At 46.9% G+C, this 22825-nt stretch overlaps 2 protein-coding genes across 5 annotated transcripts in view; both read right to left on the bottom strand.

Moving 5' to 3' along the window:
- The window catches only part of LOC141056260 (uncharacterized), a 33954-nt gene extending 33259 nt beyond the window's left edge, over positions 1–695 (bottom strand). The window contains exon 1 of one of the 3 annotated variants that reach the window (XM_073553000.1): positions 311–695. The gene's annotated coding sequence lies outside the window, so the exon portion shown is untranslated. The other 2 variants (XM_073552998.1, XM_073552999.1) reach the window with 2 other exon arrangements.
- A 9184-nt stretch (positions 696–9879) lies between these two features.
- Positions 9880–20409, bottom strand: LOC141056259 (C3a anaphylatoxin chemotactic receptor-like). Of its 2 annotated transcripts, none has more exons than XM_073552997.1 (3): positions 20244–20406; positions 16261–16374; positions 9880–12250 (listed from the first exon to the last, which is right to left on the bottom strand). In XM_073552997.1, the coding sequence occupies exon 3, from the start codon at positions 12239–12241 to the stop codon at positions 11153–11155; it is 1089 nt and encodes a 362-aa protein (XP_073409098.1). In that variant the 5' UTR covers positions 12242–12250; positions 16261–16374; positions 20244–20406; the 3' UTR covers positions 9880–11152. The 2 variants fall into 2 exon arrangements, 1 of the variants encoding a protein (XP_073409098.1); XR_012221601.1 differs by lacking the exon at positions 9880–12250 and adding an exon at positions 12912–12976 and having other exon boundaries at positions 20244–20409.
- Positions 20410–22825: the final 2416 nt, after the last annotated feature.

The raw sequence follows: 22825 nt of genomic DNA, 5'->3' as shown, positions 1-22825 counted from the left end.
GCTCCATAATTGTCGCACAAGCCTTTATGGCCTGAGAACACTTGTCACGGTTACACATCTGTGCACACTGCTGCAGCCTGTACCTGTCAGACCGCTGATAAAGCCGGGTGTCAGCAGGCTGCAGACCCCATCAGTTACATTATCCCCCCCCCGTTCCCGATCTCTCACCCCCCCCGTTCCCGATCTCTCACCCCCATTTTGAATCTCCCTCCAGTGTCTCCCGTTTTGGATCAGTCCTGACCCCTGACCTCTGATCTCTGACACTAAAGCCGCCGACCAATCACTAGCTGCCCCGAGGTCACGTGCTCACCTTCATCATTTCCTCCTGTCATCGAACATTGGAGGATATGTCAGGCTCCGCCCCCACCTTTGCCGGCTCTTTCGCGCTGCACTGTGGGAAATGTAGTTCCATAGTGATACATGTGAATTCGCAGTGCATCCTGGGGGCGGTCGACTTTTAATGATAAATACAGTGGATTTTGGGGATTTGTGTCCTTTCCTCGCGGTCCTTGTGTCACTGTGGTTTATGTGGTTGTATGTAGGGCTGACAATATCATACAGAAAGCCGCCCACGTTTATCACCTGAGTGACCTGACGCTTCAGCGCTTGTTTTTCATACATTTTCTTTTTCCTATAGAGAAAATACATTAAAAAAGCCATGTCTGGGTATGCCAAGCATCCCAAACCCACAAGGACTGGTGAAAGGAGGCGGGGTTTGCACATTTAAAACGACCGACAAATGGGCGTTTCCAGCATGACAATAGGGCGGAGCTAAAGCGTCCGTAAATCAGCGATAGCAGGTTTAAAAAAACACCACGGACGCAAAAGGGAAGAAAAATGACCCCAAAGAACTGCAGTGTGGGTAGTTTTGTGCATCATTGTGGGCACAAACAAAAGATAAAAAACAGAAAAAAAAACTATGAAGAGAAAGCTCTTAGGTAAACTTACAACAGCATGAAATAAGCAGCCAACTAACCACACCCACCACCCCGACAGCCAACGAACCACAGCCACCACCCCGACAGCCAACGAACCACAGCCACCACCCCGACAGCCAACTAACCACAGCCACCACCCCGACAGCCAACTAACCACAGCCACCACCCCGACAGCCAACTAACCACAGCCACCACCCCGACAGCCAACATACCACAGCCACCACCCCGACAGCCAACTTACCACAGCCACCACCCCGACAGCCAACTAACCACAGCCACCACCCCGACAGCCAACTAACCACAGCCACCACCCCGACAGCCAACATACCACAGCCACCACCCCGACAGCCAACATACCACAGCCACCACCCCGACAGCCAACATACCACAGCCACCACCCCGACAGCCAACTAACCACAGCCACCACCCCGACAGCCAACTAACCACAGCCACCACCCCGACAGCCAACGAACCACAGCCACCACCCCGACAGCCAACGAACCACAGCCACGACCCCGACAGCCAACATACCACAGCCACCACCCCGACAGCCAACATACCACAGCCACGACCCCGACAGCCAACATACCACAGCCACCACCCCGACAGCCAACGAACCACAGCCACCACCCCGACAGCCAACATACCACAGCCGCCACCCCGACAGCCAACTTACCACAGCCGCCACCCCGACAGCCAACTAACCACAGCCGCCACCCCGACAGCCAACTAACCACAGCCACCACCCCGACAGCCAACTAACCACAGCCACCACCCCGACAGCCAACTAACCACAGCCACCACCCCGACAGCCAACTAACCACAGCCACCACCCCGACAGCCAACTAACCACAGCCACCACCCCGACAGCCAACTAACCACAGCCACCACCCCGACAGCCAACTAACCACAGCCACCACCCCGACAGCCAACATACCACAGCCACCACCCCGACAGCCAACATACCACAGCCACCACCCCGACAGCCAACTAACCACAGCCACCACCCCGACAGCCAACATACCACAGCCACCACCCCGACAGCCAACATACCACAGCCACCACCCCGACAGCCAACATACCACAGCCACCACCCCGATAGCCAACTTACCACAACCACCACCCCGACAGCCAACGAATCACAGCCACCACCCCGACAGCCAACATACCACAGCCACCACCCCGACAGCCAACATACCACAGCCACCACCCCGACAGCCAACTTACCACAGCCACCACCCTGACAGCCAACATACCACAGCCACCACCCCGACAGCCAACTTACCACAGCCACCACCCCGACAGCCAACTAACCACAGCCACCACCCCGACAGCCAACGAACCACAGCCACGACCCCGACAGCCAACATACCACAGCCACGACCCCGACAGCCAACGAACCACAGCCACCACCCCGACAGCCAACTTACCACAGCCACCACCCCGACAGCCAACTAACCACAGCCACCACCCCGACAGCCAACGAACCACAGCCACGACCCCGACAGCCAACTTAGCACAGCCACCACCCCGACAGCCAACTTACCACAGCCACCACCCCGACAGCCAACATACCACAGCCACCACCCCGAAAGCCAACATACCACAGCCACTACCCCGACAGCCAACATACCACAGCCACCACCCCGACAGCCAACGAACCACAGCCACGACCCCGACAGCCAACGAACCACAGCCACCACCCCGACAGCCAACGAACCACAGCCACCACCCCGACAGCCAACTTACCACAACCACCACCCCGACAGCCAACGAACCACAGCCACCACCCCGACAGCCAACTTACCACAACCACCACCCCGACATCCAACATACCACAGCCACCACCCCGACAGCCAACATACCACAGCCACCACCCCGACAGCCAACGAACCACAGCCACCACCCCGACAGCCAACTTACCACAACCACCACCCCGACAGCCAACGAACCACAGCCACCACCCCGACAGCCAACTTACCACAACCACCACCCCGACAGCCAACATACCACAGCCACCACCCCGACAGCCAACATACCACAGCCACCACCCCGACAGCCAACGAACCACAGCCACGACCCCGACAGCCAACTTACCACAGCCACGACCCCGACAGCCAACATACCACAGCCACCACCCCGACAGCCAACATACCACAGCCACCACCCCGACAGCCAAATAACCACAGCCACCACCCTGACAGCCAACATACCACAGCCACCACCCCGACAGCCAACTTACCACAGCCACCACCCCGACAGCCAACTAACCACAGCCACCACCCCGACAGCCAACGAACCACAGCCACGACCCCGACAGCCAACTTAGCACAGCCACCACCCCGACAGCCAACTTACCACAGCCACCACCCCGACAGCCAACATACCACAGCCACCACCCCGACAGCCAACATACCACAGCCACTACCCCGACAGCCAACATACCACAGCCACCACCCCGACAGCCAACGAACCACAGCCACGACCCCGACAGCCAACGAACCACAGCCACCACCCCGACAGCCAACGAACCACAGCCACCACCCCGACAGCCAACTTACCACAACCACCACCCCGACAGCCAACGAACCACAGCCACCACCCCGACAGCCAACTTACCACAACCACCACCCCGACATCCAACGTACCACAGCCACCACCCCGACAGCCAACATACCACAGCCACCACCCCGACAGCCAACGAACCACAGCCACGACCCCGACAGCCAACTTACCACAGCCACGACCCCGACAGCCAACATACCACAGCCACCACCCCGACAGCCAACATACCACAGCCACGACCCCGACAGCCAACATACCACAGCCACCACCCCGACAGCCAACTTACCACAGCCACGACCCCGACAGCCAACTTACCACAGCCACCACCCCGACAGCCAACAAACCACAGCCACCACCCCGACAAACAACGAACCACAGCCACCATCCCCAACAGCCAACGTACCACAGCCACCACCCCGACAGCCAACATACCACAGCCACCACCCCGACAGCCAACTTACCACAGCCACCACCCCGACAGCCAACGAACCACAGCCACCACCCCAACAGCCAATGCACCACAGCCACCACCCCGACAGCCAACGAACCACAGCCACCACCCCGACAGCCAACGAACCACAGCCACCACCCCGACAGCCAACGAACCACAGCCACACCCCGACAGCCAACTTACCACAACCACCACCCCGACAGCCAACGAACCACAGCCACCACCCCGAGCCAACTTACCACAACCACCACCCCGACAGCCAACGAATCACAGCCACCACCCCAACAGCCAACGAACCACCCCGACAGCCAACGAACCACAGCCACCACCCCGACAGCCAACTTACCACAACCACCACCCCGACAGCCAACGAACCACAGCCACCACCCCGACAGCCAACATACCACAGCCACCACCCCGACAGCCAACTTACCACAGCCACCACCCCGACAGCCAACATACCACAGCCACCACCCTGACAGCCAACATACCACAGCCACCACCCCGACAGCCAACATACCACAGCCACCACCCCGACAGCCAACTTACCACAGCCACGACCCCGACAGCCAACTTACCACAGCCACCACCCCGACAGCCAACAAACCACAGCCACCACCCCGACAAACAACGAACCACAGCCACCATCCCCAACAGCCAACGTACCACAGCCACCACCCCGACAGCCAACATACCACAGCCACCACCCCGACAGCCAACTTACCACAGCCACCACCCCGACAGCCAACGAACCACAGCCACCACCCCAACAGCCAATGCACCACAGCCACCACCCCGACAGCCAACGAACCACAGCCACCACCCCGACAGCCAACGAACCACAGCCACCACCCCGACAGCCAACGAACCACAGCCACACCCCGACAGCCAACTTACCACAACCACCACCCCGACAGCCAACGAACCACAGCCACCACCCCGAGCCAACTTACCACAACCACCACCCCGACAGCCAACGAATCACAGCCACCACCCCAACAGCCAACGAACCACCCCGACAGCCAACGAACCACAGCCACCACCCCGACAGCCAACTTACCACAACCACCACCCCGACAGCCAACGAACCACAGCCACCACCCCGACAGCCAACATACCACAGCCACCACCCCGACAGCCAACTTACCACAGCCACCACCCCGACAGCCAACATACCACAGCCACCACCCTGACAGCCAACATACCACAGCCACCACCCCGACAGCCAACATACCACAGCCACCACCCCGACAGCCAACGAACCACAGCCACGACCCCGACAGCCAACTTACCACAGCCATGACCCCGACAGCCAACATACCACAGCCACCACCCCGACAGCCAACATACCACAGCCATGACCCCGACAGCCAACATACCACAGCCACCACCCCGACAACCAACTTACCACAGCCACGACCCCGACAGCCAACTTACCACAGCCACCACCCCGACAGCCAACAAACCACAGCCACCACCCGACAGCCAACGAACCACAGCCACCACCCCAACAGCCAACGTACCACAGCCACCACCCCGACAGCCAACATACCACAGCCACGACCCCGACAGCCAACTTACCACAGCCACCACCCCGACAGCCAACAAACCACAGCCACCACCCCGACAGCCAACGAACCACAGCCACCACCCCAACAGCCAACGTACCACAGCCACCACCCCGACAGCCAACATGCCACAGCCACGACCCCGACAGCCAACTTACCACAGCCACGACCCCGACAGCCAACGTACCACAGCCACCACCCCGACAGCCAACATTGCCACAGCCACGACCCCGACAGCCAACTTACCACAGCCACGACCCCGACAGCACCGTTTCTCCTATCTGGCTTCCTCCATTGGGGTCAAAGTTTTGTTTTGGAGTTTTTTTGTGTAGTTTTTTTCCCTTTTTTTCCCTTTTTTTGTTACTTTTGGTCTTTTTTTTACATAAACTCCTATATAGGGTTTTTTTGTTTTTTTTTTAATTGTCGGTACATAACCAATTGTTAGGACATACTTAACCAAGACACATGGTCTGACAGCCCTGGGGGTCTTTCTGTGCGTTCTTGTTGGCCAGCCCAGTTAACAGCCGATAAATGGTGCTCAGAGGTGTCCTTGGTTTTGCGCTTGGAGCTGCGGCCTGCCATTAATTCTGAGTACACTCATCCTGTGTTGTCAAGTGTTATTTCATGGTTTTCAGCCTCAAGCTGAAAACAAGAATCTTTCTATTCACTGACTGCACGCAGAGGTATTGAAAATGAAGGATTGTAACACAGACCCATTTAGCAAGTTGACGCACCACTATGGACGAGCCATTATGCTCAGGCAGTTACCCAAGGTACAGTCCAGACCAATAGGCTGAGATCTCATAGCCTCTTGTTATCTGTAGATTTGAGGGTCCTTGAGGTCAAATCCTCTCATTCCAAATGACAGGTCGTAAATGTAAAAGCAAAAAAGGTTTTTACCTGTTAAAAGCTTGTAAAAGATTGACTCCTGTGACCCTCAACCATCTGCCATTTTTCAATGTGACAATACAGTATGTGCTGAAGCTCATTTTTGTCTGATTGGCTCCTGGGCAAAAAGCAGAAGCTCCACCAGGAATTCATAACTTTGCTAAAAAGAAAAAAAAAATGCAATAAAAAAAAATCGAGCTTCTCATTGTTAGTCCTCAAGTGAATATATTTGGGTCATTGTATAGCCTCCTCCTATGGGTGACATGGGCTGACCTCAAGCTTCGGTAAAATGTTCATGGCACACACTGTTCCCTCTACAACTAACAGGATTGTAGATAACTGTTCCTGCAGCTTAAAGGGGTTTTCCACTTTTAGAAAAATGGACCCCAACCAATCAGAGATTAAAAAAAAACTAACACAGATAGTTCACAAAACTCTCCCTCCAATCGTCTACCCCCAGCTCAGGGCCACTGCTCCGGTCTCTGTGTTGTTGACCACAGGAGTTGCTAAGCCCAGCGATCGGCTGCAGCGGTGATGGATGCTGGAGTCATGTCACCATTGGAGCCAAATCTCAGAGACCGTAGCAGCGGCAGAGAGCCGGCACAGGACTGACAGAGGGCGAGTACTAGTTTTGTTTTGTTTGTTTTTTGGGGGGGGTTAGAGTCTAGTTTTCTAAATGTATAAAATCCCTTAGATGTCGCGGTCAACAGCAGCCGTAGCACCTAAGCAGTTTGTCAGAGCAAGGGGGAATCTTTTGTGTCTACTTTGGTTTCCCTACAAAGTGTCTAGCAAAGGCAACAATACTAAGACTGTCCATAGAATTTTGGGGGGACCAGGACCACCTAATGTGTGGAGGATGTCCTGACTCTTGGGTTTCAGAGTGCCAATCGTTTTGTTCTCAGAGGAGATTAGCCACCACCAACGCTGCCTGGCAGAGGCCTATTCTCCTCTCCTTCCTGAAAACTCATGCACGCTTGGCCGGTCCGCGCATAAAAATTCTAAAAATTAATGCTCCTCGTGTGCATCTGTAAAAAAGAATAAAATAGTGGCAGCATTAATGTCAAAATAGGCACAAATTAACCCCTTCATCCTATTTATGAACCCAAGTCATTGCCGATAAGGATTGTATCAATTTTCACACACTTACTCGAAATGGAAAGGCCTTCGAAAATTAGAAAGGAAAAACCAGAAGTCATTTATTCAAAGTTAAGCAAAATTGCAAAAGAGGAAGCTGCCGCCCCATGTCCTGGCCGGTGGTCCGCCGCCTGACTCTTTCTGTCCTAATGGGCAAATATCGGAAACAAATGCGGAACTAAATGCACTGATTGATGAATCCGAGGCACCATTGTGTAGTCAGTCCTATTTATGGTTTTTAAATAAAGGTTTTCAACCTGTAGGTCTGCTGCTGCTGTAAACTAAACTCCCAGCATGCCTTGGTCTGTATATCAGTAAGTGACTTCTGTGCGAACCTCTTTGGCTTCTGTAAGGACCCATGGGAGCTGATGTGATTCCTATATGTGGTATTAATACAAACATGTCCACAGGATGGGACTATAACATATTGATGCTCTGTGTGATTGTATTATTTCTGCGCTGTTTGGCTCTGTTGTACATCGTTACTCACCTCTACACAGTGCTGCACCGCCCTACATCTCCTCATCTCTGTCTATCACTCTACCTGTCCTCTCCACAGTGCTGCACTGCTCTACATCTCCTCCTCATCTCTATCTACCACGGTACGTGTCCTCTTCACAGTGCTGCACCACTCTACATCTCCTCCTCATCTCTGTCTACCACCCTACTTGTTCTCTCCACTGTGCTGCACCACTCTACATCTCCTCCTCATCTCTGTCTACCACCCTACTTGTTCTCTCCACTGTGCTGCACCACTCTACATCTCCTCCTCATCTCTGTCTACCACCCTACTTGTTCTCTCCACTGTGCTGCACTGCTCTACATCTCCTCCTCATCTCTACCACCCTACTTGTTCTCTCCACTGTGCTGCACCACTCTACATCTCCTCCTCATCTCTGTCTACCACCCTACTTGTTCTCTCCACTGTGCTGCACCACTCTACATCTCCTCCTCATCTCTGTCTACCACCCTACTTGTTCTCTCCACTGTGCTGCACCACTCTACATCTCCTCCTCATCTCTGTCTACCACCCTACTTGTTCTCTCCACTGTGCTGCACTGCTCTACATCTCCTCCTCATCTCTACCACCCTACTTGTTCTCTCCACTGTGCTGCACCACTCTACATCTCCTCCTCATCTCTGTCTACCACCCTACTTGTTCTCTCCACTGTGCTGCACTGCTCTACATCTCCTCCTCATCTCTGTCTACCACCCTACTTGTTCTCTCCACTGTGCTGCACCACTCTACATCTCCTCCTCATATTTCTCTACCAACCTACCCATCCCCTCCACAGTGCTTCACCGCCCTACATCTCCTCCTCATCTCTGTCTACCACCCTACGTGTCCTCTTCACAGTGCTGCACCACTCTACATCTCCTCCTCATCTCTGTCTACCACCCTACTTGTTCTCTCCACTGTGCTGCACTGCTCTACATCTCCTCCTCATCTCTGTCTACCACCCTACTTGTTCTCTCCACTGTGCTGCACTGCTCTACATCTCCTCCTCATCTCTGTCTACCACCCTACTTGTTCTCTCCACTGTGCTGCACCACTCTACATCTCCTCCTCATCTCTGTCTACCACCCTACTTGTTCTCTCCACTGTGCTGCACTGCTCTACATCTCCTCCTCATCTCTGTCTACCACCCTACTTGTTCTCTCCACTGTGCTGCACCACTCTACATCTCCTCCTCATATTTCTCTACCAACCTACCCATCCCCTCCACAGTGCTGCACCACTCTACATCTCCTCCTCATCTCTATCTACCACCCTACGTGTCCTCTTCACAGTGCTGCACCACTCTACATCTCCTCCTCATATTTCTCTACCAACCTACCCGTCCCCTCCACAGGGCTTCACCGCCCTACATCTCCTGTTCCTCTAAATCTACCACCCTACCTGTCCTCTTCACAGTGCTGCACCACCCTACATCGCCTCTTCATGTCTTCCACCCTACCCGTCTTCTCTACAGTGCTGCACTGCCCTACATCTCCTCCTCATCTTGTCTATCACCCTACCGGCCCTCTCTACAGCGCATCACCACCCTACATTTTTTCTTCATCTCTATCTACCACCCTACCAGTCCCCTCTACAGTGCTGCACTGACCTACATCTCTTCCTCATCTCTGTATACCACCCTACCCCAGCTTTCCAGTTTATTAATGACCTAAGACAAACATTCTCCATAATCCAAATATTCTACCAGTATCCATATTTCTTTTGTGTTGCACCAGTTTTCTAGAATGCATTACCCAGGAAAATCCATTTAATTTCCAAAATCTACAGTTTTAGGATACCATGCCTGAAGATCAGACTTAAAAACGTGTTGAAAGCTTGCTTTGTAACATCATTTATTTTATTTTTGTCAACCATTAAAATATATCATAACTACAAGATTATGATATAGTTTTTCCCACTCAGGTTTGCCCTGAAAACACCATTTTTTTTAGATTGGTCTTTACTGTTCATAAAGTGACTTGTGTCTTTTCATCACAGTTATTCCTCTGCACTTCATGCCTTCATTTAATACTTTCGCTCCATACGGCTTCCACCCTCATGGACTTATCATATCTTTACATACTCACATATATGCTGGTGATCGGCACCTACATACAGCCTTACATGGACTACCTTACGTTCTGTACAACACAAGCACTTTTTACTTTTTATGTCGCCTCTATTTCCTTTTTCTTTTTAGATTGTTAGCTCTTGTGAGTCCTCAGTCCATCTCTATGTTCTAGCAATTAGTTTTTTACTCTGCAATGTCTGATTTTGTTTGTAGATGTAATGGTATTTAGACCTTTAGTAGGACCAGTAGCACTTCATAACAGGATATGTAAGCTTAAGATGAAATGAAAGGGGATGTCCAGGACTTGAATATTGATAATGTAATTTTTTAATGAATCAACAATATCAGATCAGTGGAGGTCCAACACTAATCAGCGATTTGCACACCCCACAACAACCAGAAGCAAACAAAAAAGTTCAGCTCAAATCTCATTCGTTTTAATGGAAGCTGAACTGCAGTACTGAAGAACGACCTCTACACATTGTATTGTATTGAGCTAGACTTTTCCGGTTCCGGTTCCACCATGGCATCTGCTTACAATTGATCAGTGAGGGTGTTAGATCTTCACTGATCCAAAGGATAGGTCTTCAAATGATAAATTCTGGACAACCCCTTTAAGATATCACTAAAGCATAGGAAATCAGGTTGCCACTTCCTCTGTTGGGTTAAACCCTGCACAGAACTTGAAGTTAGCCCGCCACATTGGACTGAGGTAGCATCATTTTGCTTTTTTTCAACATCTTCAGATGAGACTCCTTCCAAGGTCAAAGTGGGGAAGATATGGAACCCTTGGAGAAGAAGGCTTAGCTCAGATAAGTCCTGTCCTCTTTCTGTAGGTGATGTGAACCATGAAAAAGCCTCCAAAGAACAGAGACTTTACCAAAAATTAGAGAGGAACAAGCTCGAAAATCACACCATCCTTCTCGTCGGTAAGAACAGCAAGGAAACACTCTTATCCTTGAAGGGTTCATGAACTAGGTCTTACATGGAACCTCATTAGGTAAACTCCACCTATGAACGTCTCCCTGCCCTGTAATCTTAGACATTCACACTGTTTTGGACAGAGCTTTTAGTCTGGCTACGTTCAGTGGTTTTGGTCACTTCTTCACTGAAAGCGCTTTCCATGAGCTGCCGTAAGGACTGACTCATCTTGGTCTTGAAGTCTTTGCCCATGAAGACGTAGAGTATTGGGTTGATGCAGCTGTTGGAGAAAGCCAAGGCCACCGAGACGTGATTGAGTTTATTGACTATTTGGTTTTGGACGTACAGCATGACCATGCCGATAATGTGGTAGGGAGCCCAGGTCATGCAGAAGGCTATGATGATACCGTACACCACCTTGGTGGTTTTTCTACCCACCTTGAGGAATCTGCTGCTTTGAACTTTAAGGGTGAGACGAATGTAACAGGCAGCGATGATCAAGAGAGGGAACAGGAACCCAAACAACATTCGAAGGACAGTGATGGTGACTTCGCGGTTGGAGACTTGCTGTTGTATACCCAAGTGGTGGTAGTCAAGACCCATGACTGGAGTGTCAGCATCATTAAAGCTAAAAAGTTCCTTATAATCTAAATCAAAGCTACCATCATAATCACTGACGTCATCATGGCCACCGAACTGATGCTCACATATGGTGACGTTGTGGTCTGTAGAGATCTGTCTGTAGATAAAGGCGGGTAATGACATCATGAAGGATAATGCCCAAATAACCAGGCAGATGAGGCAAGCCATTCGTAGGCTGCGATGATTCTGGGCCCACACTGGCAGGACTACCTGGATGCAACGGTCAACGCTGATGGCCACCAAGGTGAAGACGCTGGCGAACATGTTAAGAATGACCATGGCCGGGATTATCTTGCAGAGTGCAGCACCAAACAACCATTCCTGGTAATATAACTGGACAGTGGAGAACGGAAGGGACAGGCAGCACGCGATGTCGGCCACGGCGAGATTCAAGAACCAAACTGTGTTCACAGTCTTCTTCATCTTCCAACCAGTGACCCAAAGCACCAGGATATTACCAGGGACACCCAACAGAAAGGTGACCACAAAAACCACCGTGGTGAAAGCAGCATCCTGGGTGTGAGAGTATGGAAAATCAATATTCTCATCACTTCCATTGAACATCCTGGCTATCTGTAAAAACATAAAGGTTCTGTGGTTTAGTTAATTTAATTATCTGTTTGTTTGTTTTTTCACTGCTACAAAGAGGCAATGATCAATAATCTTTGCAGCAGCTGTAAATTAAGATCTTCATGATTTCCTGGACAGGAATACTGACATCTACTGGTAAATATGAAAACTGCCTTATAATGTAATATTTACATAAAAAAATTACATGAAAATTCTAAACCCCTTAATGATTTTTTTTTTCTTCAGGGCTGTATGAGGCTTGAATTGTAATATTTTTACCACTCTTCTACATATAAATTACTGTCATTTATCTATTTTTTTAAGCATTTTTTTTTATATTCCTTACTCTTTCATGTTTCACCCAAAAAAATGCTGTTGAATGAATTCTCCAGGTTATTACAGTTGTGCAGATACCTAACGTGTATTATGTGTAGGTTTCTGCCAGCGGAGACCCCCAATATCATGAGATCCTCAAGTCCTATGGAAGCACTGGTGATGCTGATGCTTCTCCTCCTTGCACTGATCACGATGTAGTTAATGAAAGAGAAGACAGAAGTGGTAATAATCCTCCTCTGTCTTCTAAAAAAAAAAAAATCCAGAGCGCTTTGTCATTATTAAATTAAGATACTGTAGAATAAAAAAAAAAATCTAATCTCAAGTTAAGTACCTCTGACTATGGAAGGAACAGATCCGTGTGGTCTTCTTCTTCTCATTATAATACTTCTGATCCTGAAATGGACAATTCAACATGTGGTTCTTCCACTATTCAAAATTAATCTCGCCACATCTCCAATATACCAGCAAAAAAAACCTGGAGGTGCAGGAGAGGAGGTAGGAGGAAGAGAAAAACGCATTTGAAACGCTACCAGACAAGGAACAAGAGAACTGTGTTCTAGAATCTACAGTTAGGTCCATATATATTTGGACAAAGACAACATTTTTCTAATTTTGATTCTAGACATTACCACAATGAATTTTAAACGAAACAATTCAGATGCAGTTGAAGTTCAGACTTTCAGCTTTCATTTGAGGGTATCCACATTAAAATTGGATGAAGAGTTTAGGAGTTTCAGCTCCTTAACATGTGCCACCCTGTTTTTAAAGGGACCAAAAGTAATTGGACAGATTAAATAATTGTAAATAAAATGTTCATTTCTAGTACTTGGTTGAAAACCCTTTGTTGGCAATGACTGCCTGAAGTCTTGAACTCATGGACATCACCAGACGCTGTGTCTCCTCCTTTTTGATGCTCTGCCAGGCCTTCACTGCGGTGGTTTTCAGTTGCTGTTTGTTTGTGGGCCTTTCTGTCTGAAGTTTAGTCTTTAACAAGTGAAATGCATGCTCAATTGGGTGGAGATCAGGTGACTGACTTGGCCATTCAAGAATATTCCACTTCTTTGCTTTAATAAACTCCTGGGTTGCTTTGGCTTTATGTTTTGGGTCATTGTCCATCTGTAGTATGAAACGACGACCAATCAGTTTGGCTGCATTTGGCTGGATCTGAGCACACAGTATAGCTCTGAATAGCTCAGAATTCATTTGGCTGCTTCTGTCCTGTGTCACATCATCAATAAACACTAGTGACCCAGTGCCACTGGCAGCCATGCATGCCCAAGCCATCATACTGCCTCCGCCGTGTTTTACAGATGATGTGGTATGCTTTGGATCATGAGCTGTACCACGCCTTTGCCATACTTTTCTCTTTCCATCATTCTGGTAGAGTTTGATCTTGGCTTCATCTGTCCAAAGAATGTTCTTCCAGAACTGTGCTGGCTTTTTTAGATGTTTTTTTAGCAAAGTCCAGTCTATCCTTTTTATTCTTGATGCTTATGAGTGGCTTGCACCGTGCAGTGACCCCTCTGTATTTACTGTCATGCAGTCTTCTCTTTATGGTAGATTTGGATATTGATACGCCGACCTCCTGGAGAGTGTTGGTCACTTGGTTGGCTGTTGTGAAGCGGTTTCTCTTCACCATGGAGATTATTCTGCGATCATCCACCACTGTTGTCTTCCGTGGACGCCCAAGTCTTTTTGCATTGATGAGTTCACCAGTGCTTTCCTTCTTTCTCAAGATGTACCAAACTGTAGATTTTGCCACTCCTAATGTTGTAGCAATTTCTCAGATGGTTTTTTTTCTGTTTTTGCAGCTTAAAGATGACTTGTTTCACCTGCATGGAGAGCTCCTTTGACCGCATGTTTCCTTCACAGCAAAACCTTCCAAATGCAAGCAGCACACCTCAGATCAACTCCAGATCTTTTATCTGCTTAATTGAGAATGACATAATGAAGGGATTGCCCACACCTGTCCATGAAATAGCCTTGGGGTCAATTGTCCAATTACTTCTGGTCCCTTTAAAAACAGAGTGACACATGTTAAGGCGCTGAAACTCCTAAACCCTTCATCCAATTTTAATGTGGATACCCTCAAATGAAAGCTGAAAGTCTGAACTTCAACTGCATCTGAATTGTTTTGTTTAAAATTCATTGTGGTAATGTCTAGAACCAAAATTAGAAAAATGTTGTCTCTGTCCAAATATATATGGACCTAACTGTATCTCTAATACTGTAGCGTTGACTCCTATCATTTTGTCCCAACCACAAGTGGAGGTTCTACAAAAAGGTTTAAACTTTGTTCCGACTAAAAGGTTTGACCTTTTCCAAACTATAAAAGATGTAAACAAATTTACCAGGCTCCTTATAGTTAAAAGACACTTTTTTTCAGATTTGAATTTCTACACCATCTGTAATGAAGATTTTTCCACGCCTGATGAACATATGGCCTCTTTATCAATTAAGGAACAATTTGCAATTGCCACATTATCGACCTTACAGGATCCGCATAATAATTCTGAATTTATTTGTGATAATGGCTGTTGTTCCTGTAGTGAAGCGGCCTGACCTATGGACCTGTCTGAAGAGGAACAGTGAATGTAAGATGGACAGTACATGAATTTGCATATACAAGTGGGGAAGCAGCTGGAGTTAGGAAGAGATGGTGTAGGACCAGGTTTTGGCCACTAGGGGGGAGACAAAGAACACAGAAGAAGGAGACGGTGCAGTACTAAGGTTTGGCCACTAGAGGGAGACAAGAGAAAGTAGGGAAAGGACTTAACAGCAGCTAATGCTTAAGAAACCGCAGAGTCGTGGTGGGCGGAGTTACGGGGGCTCGTGAGGGGAATTCCCAGGAAAGGGGATAAAAGAGAGGGAGAGAGAGAGCCCAGGGAGAATCCAGTCCGGGAGGAGTTGGTGCAGCTCAGGAGAAGACGAAAGAAGGAGAAGCTCCGGAAGGGACTGGAAGGAGAGACAGTCGGTGGGTGGCCCTGACAGGATAGCCGCAGGACAGAGGATGCCCGGGGTACCAGATGGATGGACTCGGACAGGCGAAGCGCTTTGGTGGTAGGCCTAGGGCAGCCACAGCGATAGAACCGCAAAGGACGTCACTGTAAAGGAAAGTAGGAAGGTAAAAGGTACCCGGGCCTGTGTGTACGGAAGCTGTCATGTTGCTGTGGTCGTCGGGAGGACGGCCAATAAAGAGGACCTGTTGAACGCACACCGGTTTCTGTCTCCAGTCTGTTAGCGGCGACAAAGGGACCCACCCCCAGGTCGGCACACGTACCTACATTCCTCAAGATGCATCTTACTACCCATTACAATCTAGAGTCCCTTGTCTTGATCTATTCCAATCCTTGGTTGAAGGAGATTTGAGAAATTTGGATAATGATATCCACAATTCTGATTTTTGTTCACAATCTGACTTCCACTCAATCTCATGCTATCGAGGAATTACAAGACAATTCTATTATATTGATAAGACAATCGGATAAGGGTGGTTGTACAGTCATCCTAGATTCAGATTTGTATGCTCAGTCTGTGTATAACATCCTTAATGATTCATGCTCTTATGCACCTCTTACTTGATCCTTCTGCCTTGTCTAAATGTGAATTATCTAATTTGGTACAAGATGGTTTATGTCTAGGAGTTTTAAGTTCTAAAATAGCCAAAAGGCTTTTACCTGACCATCCAGTGATTCCTGTTGTGAACTCTCTTGATCTGACTTCTGAGTCGGGGCTCCCTCTGGTGGTTGCTGCGGGTAGTGGAGCTGGCCAGGTTGATAGAAGTCTGCCACCTGATGACAATGATTGGAAGTCAGGGGTTACTGACTGGGAGTATTTAAGTGAGCAGGCTTCCCTCAGTTGCTGCTGGTGATTCTTCCTGTGCATTTTGAGGTCTGCTGTCTCCTGCCTGATCCTGCGTTTTTCAGTTAAGTTGTTCATTTGCTAATCCTTTGCATCTGATCTGGTTTTGCCTTTTTCTGCTTTGCTGTGAGGGTTCAGCGTGCTCCCTGCTGGGGCAGTGCTGGACCCCACTCCATATGTTACAGCTTGTGTCAGTTTGTCCAGTCCCCTGTTATATTAGTCTATTTTGCTTTGCTGCCAGTTCACACCAGAATGCTGATATAGCGGGGGAGAGGTTGTGAGACCTCATTGTTTTTGTACATCAGATGTTTTGGATTTTTTAGGGTTTTTGCATGATTGCAGACAGTGTCTTTCCTGTCCTTTTCTGTCTAGACAGTTTGGGCCCCAACATTTGCTTACTCTATTTTCTGCCTGTGTATGTGCCTCATCTTGTCTCACCGACAATATATGTTTGGGGGCTATCTATTCCTTTGGGGTTCTGCTCTCGGGCAGTTTAGATTTCACCTTTCTTGCTTTATGCTTAGTTAGTTCTCCGGCTGTGCCGAGGCGTCTAGGGCATCGTAGGTACGCCCCACGGCTACTGCTAGTTGTGTTGTTAGGATTAGGGGTCTGCAATCCACTAAGTTACCAACCTTTCTCATTTCCTGGTGGCCTAGCTATTCCTGCCATCCTCCTCGGTGACCTATTCATAACAGATTCCCATCTTTCATGGGTTGCCCAAAACTCATAAGGAAACTTTCCGTCCCCACCTCTTCGTCCAATTATATCCAGCATAGGATCATTGAATGAGAATTTGAGTGTATGGGTTGACCAATTTTTAAAATCCATTAACTACCCGTGTTCCTGCATACCTTAAAGATTCTTTCTCAGTTGTACATACATTTGAAAATTTTATTTGGCGCAAGGAATTCAGTTTTTTTTTTACTTATGACATGACTAATCTGTATGCCTCTATCCCCATTCCCTTGCCATACGTGCGATAATCCATCATATGGATAATTACAGTAATTATTCTCGTGACCTGAAGGCTTTTATAATCAGATCGACCACATACCTGCTAAACCACAATTTTTTTATTTTTAATAAACAATTTTTTTTTTACAAATTTTGGGACCCCTATGGGACTAAATTTTTCACCTTCGCTCGCAATATTATACATGGTGTGGTGGGAGGAACAATTTATTTTTCATGATTTAAACCCTTTTTTTAATGACTTTTTTTGGTTTTGCAGGTATGTGGACGATTTAATTTTTGTTTGGCAAGGTACCGTATCGGATTTGCGTCTCTTTCATTCTTATTTGAATTCTAATAATTTAAATCTGACATTCACTACTAGCCACATTGGTCCTAATATTCCCTTTTTGGACATTTTTTTTGATGCGAGATTTTGAGTCGGGGAAAGTCCACACGTCTATTTTTAGGAAAGAAACCACAGGTAATTCTTTGCTACTATCCACACGATGTCATCCGCAACATACTATAAAAGCCATCCCATATGGGGAATTTAATTGAGCAACGTGGATATGTTCAAATCAAAATCTATTTTTTTCAAGGGGAGCAAAATTATTAGCAAAAGGTTACATGACAGAAGGTGTAATTACTGCACTATTAATGAAGCGTTCCATAAGGCTTAAAAAAAAAACCAAAAACAATCTTTCATGTTCTAAAAAACCATTTTTAACGACTGACAGTTCAGCGGTTACTTTCTCCACGCCCTTTAGTCCTCAGTTTAATAAAATTAGAGAAATTGTAAAGAAAAAAAAAATATTTACCTGTGGTAAACCAAGATGAAAAATGAAAAAATATTATTCAAAAAGGTTGTCGGTATGTAGCGCGTAGAGACACTAGTATAGCTAATTATTTCTCACCAAGCCTCTTCACACAAAATTCTAGCACAAGTTCTTGGTTAACCACTCCTGTTTTTTTTTGTGTGCAGGCACTAGGTTTAATGTATGCATATACGTAATGGATGGAACTGAGTCAATTTTCTCATATAGCGGTTTTTCTCAGAATATCGCTTCTTTTATAAACTGTGACACTCAGTATGCAGAATATTGCATTTGTTGCACTGCGTGTAGAATCCAATATATATAGTATCCGCAGGAAAAATGCAGGTCATTTTACCTGTGGATTTAGTCAAATCTGCGCGGAAAATTCCTCAGCAGATTTCGCACCGTGTGCACATAGCCTAAAGTGACCTGCGGTTTTCCCCCTGCGGTTTGACACCTGGACAATGGAACAGATGTCAAACCGCTGCGGAATCCGCACAAAGAAGTGGATTTAAAGCCGCAGCAAATCCGCGCGGGAAAAATCCGCAGCACGTGCACTGCAGTTTTAAAATTCCATTGATTTGCATTGTACTGGACAATGCCTGATGATCCGCTGCAGAAACCGCACCGTGTGAACAAGCCCTAAGGGTGCTTTCAGCGCACCAGAAAAAGCGTCAGGTTTTCTGTGCATTTTAAATATGGCTTGAAAGCCGAATAAAGTTTTTCATTTTTATACAAGTTGGTGTGCCGAACGTTTCGCCTTCTTTTTAGAATAAAAAAAAAATATTTCAACTCAAAATGCATTTTCCTTGGAGAATGGATTCAGGGTGCGCATTGAAGGACCCAGCATGTTTGTGAAACCGTTTGCCTATGGTAGGTATTGTGTAATGCTGTATTTTCCTCCCGTGGTGGCGCTGCGGAAAAATCGCTTGCCTGATTCCCCTTCACATAATATAACAGAATAATGATTAATGAGCTGAATTACCTTATATTAAATCATTTTGAATTAATTGAATTAACTATCAATCCCAAATATCCTCGGAACCGAAAGAGAGTTCCATCCCAGCTCTTACAGTAAAGAATCCTTTCATGCTCTGATCAGGCAGGCTTCTTTACTGTTCATGTAGTGGATGTAGAACAGCTTCCACATGCCAGTATATTAGTGTTCAGAGGTGTATTTATACGCACGACAGAAGCCGCCATATGGAGTCAATGGGTACAGAAAAAATGCATCTGCATGTAGTGAGATGTGGACTATATGGCTCTAGGGTTGATACCGAAGTGGATAAAAAAACGGGGTGCGATTTTGGAAGCTTGGTTTCATATGAAGACCTCTTTTTATTTGCTATCTCTCGGGACTGGATTGCTAAAAGTCCCGGGAACAAGTCAATCCAGTGCAAGTCCTAGGGGCAGGTTTTCTAGTTGTCCAAGACTCCTTGAGCTAAGTTCCCACGATGAGTTTTGGTGATTTTTTTTTTACGCTGCATATTTTCCAAAAAAGTGCAAGTAATCTAAGAGTGCAGAAAATCTGCAACATTAAAAAACCTACCAAATACTAATCGTGGGAACTGAGCCTTTACCTGTTAGATCCCCGTCGCTCTAGCTCCACTCCTGGTTTAGTGACCCCTTTTTTTTTTTTTTTAAAGATCTGTTCTTGGTAATATATTATCTCTGCTTTTCTATTTTTTTTTTTTCACTCATATTATGAACGAATATCCCTTCCCGATGCCCTGAACTAACATAAATATGTGAAAGGTGCAACTGTAAAATGGGTGCAAAAAACAAAAAATGCTTTTCCTGAGCTGGCTTTTCTGATTCCATCATCACTAAAACATCATGAAAAAAAAATTCTAATAAATACTAAAAAAAAGTTTCCACAATTGAAATAGTTCATTTTCGCTTAGGATTCATAGTTTAAAACACAGGAAAAAAAAACATTAAATAAAAATGTTTTAAAAAATGTAGAAAATAATAATAATAGAACAATTAATGGAAAGTGATTTATATACTTATATTCAGTGTATTCTTACCTGAGGATGAATACTGTGGCGCTGGTGTATTCTCTCCCTCTAATAATAGTCGTCCCTCGCCTAGCTTACGATGATGACTACGAGTCCTCCGCTGTCTGGTGAAGAAGTCGCCGTCCTTTCTCTTCATGAGTCATAACTTCCTCCCTATGTGATTTCTTGATTATGACAATTTTCGTGTTATAAGCTGTGGATCCGAATGTCTCACGTGGGGAATATATTTTTGGATGAGTTATTTTAATGTATTTGGTTATTAGATTTAGTTTTGTCCTCTATGAAGCCACAGTCACCACCAGTATTGTATCGGTGTCCCGGGGGGGGGGGGGCTGCTTTCTGCCATCCTGCCCTCCTTAGATGACACCTGTTTGATAGAAGACCTTATGGCCGTATAACACATTCACACATCTGTGTTTCTATATGATCTACGTCTGTTCTTTGAATGTCTGGGTTTTCACTTATTAAGGGGGCTGGTTTGGGATTTCATTCCTTGAAGGGTTTGGTCTGGGTTGCTATTTGTATAGGGGTCTGTTCTGCAATCTTTATTTAGGGTGTTTGGGGTCTCTTTTTGAAGGGTCTGGGTTTTTATTTACTAAGGGGGTTGATCTAAGTCACATATTTAAAGAGTCCATGTTTGGAGAAGAATTTGGGTTTGTATTTGTTTAGGTGACTGTTCTGGGGTCTGTATTTGGAGGGTCTGGGTTTGTATTTTTTAAGGGGTCTGGTCTGGAGTCTGTGTTTGTAGAGTGTGTTTGTATTTGTTTAAAGGGTCTGAGTTTAGTTTTTGTTTAGGGGTCTGGTCTGGGGTCTGGGTTTGTATTTGTTTATAGAGGCTAGCTGTGGGGTCAATATTTGGAGGGTCTGGGTTTTGTATTTGTTTATAGGGGCTGGTTACGGGGTCTATATTTGGAGGGTCTGGGTTTGTATTTGTTTATAGGGGCTGGTTGCGGGTCTATTTTTGAAGGGTCTGGGTTTGTATTTGTTTATAGTGGCTGGTTGCGGGGTTTACATTTGGAGGGCCTGTGTTTGTATTTCTTTATAGAGGCTAGCTGTGGGGTCAATATTTGGAGGGTCTGAATTTTGTGTTTGTTTATAGAGGCTAGTTGTGGGGTCTATATTTGGAGGGTCTGGGTTTTGTATTTGTTTATAGGGGCTGGTTGCGGGTCTATATTTGGAGGGTCTGGGTTTGCATTTGTTTATAGGGGGTGGTTGCGGGTCTATTTTTGGAGGGTCTGGGTTTGTATTTGTTTATAGGGGCTGGTTGCGGGGTTTACATTTGGAGGGTCTGGGTTTGTATTTGTTTATAGGGGCTGGTTGCTTCGGGGTCTATTTTTGGAGGGTCTGGGTTTTATATGTTTATAGGGGCTGGTTGTGAGTCTATATTTGGAGGGTCTGGGTTAGCATTTGTTTATAGGGGCTGGTTGTGGGTCTATATTTGGAGGGTCTGGGTTTGCATTTGTTTATAGGGGCTGGTTGCGGGTCTATATTTGGAGAGTCTGGGTTTTGTATTTGTTTATAGGGGCTGGTTGCGGGTCTATATTTGGAGGGTCTGGGTTTTATATGTTTATAGGGGCTGGTTGTGGGTCTATATTTGGAGGGTCTGGGTTTGCATTTGTTTATAGGGGCTGGTTACGGGGTCTATATTTGGAGGGTCTGGGTTTTGTATTTGTTTATAGGGGCTGGTTGCGGGTCTATATTTGGAGGGTCTGGGTTTTGTATTTGTTTATAGGGGGTGGTTGTGGGGGTCTATATTTGGAGGGTCTGGGTTTGCATTTGTTTATAGGGGTCTGGAGAGGATCCTGCACACAATATGGAGTCGGTAGCCTAAGATCCTGGTTAATCAGCAGAGAATCTTCAGTTTGGCTTCTTTGCATCGCGGCAGCTTCCTGCACAGACTCGCGCTTTCTCTCTGCCTTTTCCATGCAGTGGGAGATCGTATCCATCATTGTAGCAGCTCAAAGCCGTTGTTTGGGAAGCGGGCGCCATGTGACAAACCAGAACTCGCATTAAACTTCTGCTTTTCTTCGACATTTTAGGACAAAATCTAAAAATACATTTAATGCAAATGTAGAAACTGCCGATTCAGAGATAAATCTCTGGGGAAAAACGAGAAGAAACGTCTCATCTCAGCACAAATCTTCTTACATTTTTGGTCCCTTTTCATCTTGCGGCATTGCCCGTATATGGCAGAACTGTATTAGGAAATTTTGGAAAGTCTTGGAGACTTCTGGCCTGTGGGGCGGCCCTGGTCCAGGCAGAGTGCCAATGAGCTCTTTTTCTCTTTCCTCTTTTCCTCCTCACCTTCTCAGAGCGATCACTTCTTTATTTTACGGTCCGCAGAGTTGTGTCCTGTCTTGCATTTTCTGGTAAAGCCATAGTTTTTGTGGTCACCATTTTGGAATCCATAAAACTTTCTGATCCCTTTTTACCTGAATTTTGCAGTCACCATAACTGATAGGTTTGTTTTTTTTTCCCTTTTTTTAATGCTATTAATGTGCTTGTAAAAAGGTGGTGCAGGAGTATGAACTTATATTTATTTAAAAAATATTTTTACTTTCTTTTTTATTTTTTTTTAATAGGCTCCACAG

Source organism: Dendrobates tinctorius, unplaced genomic scaffold (assembly GCF_039654945.1).
Source record: "Dendrobates tinctorius isolate UK_male_01 unplaced genomic scaffold, ASM3965494v1 ptg000196l, whole genome shotgun sequence".
Classification (NCBI taxonomy): Eukaryota; Metazoa; Chordata; class Amphibia; order Anura; family Dendrobatidae; genus Dendrobates; species Dendrobates tinctorius.
The sequence above is the reverse complement of the archived record's forward strand: the minus strand, read 5'-3'. Positions and strand labels throughout refer to the sequence as shown.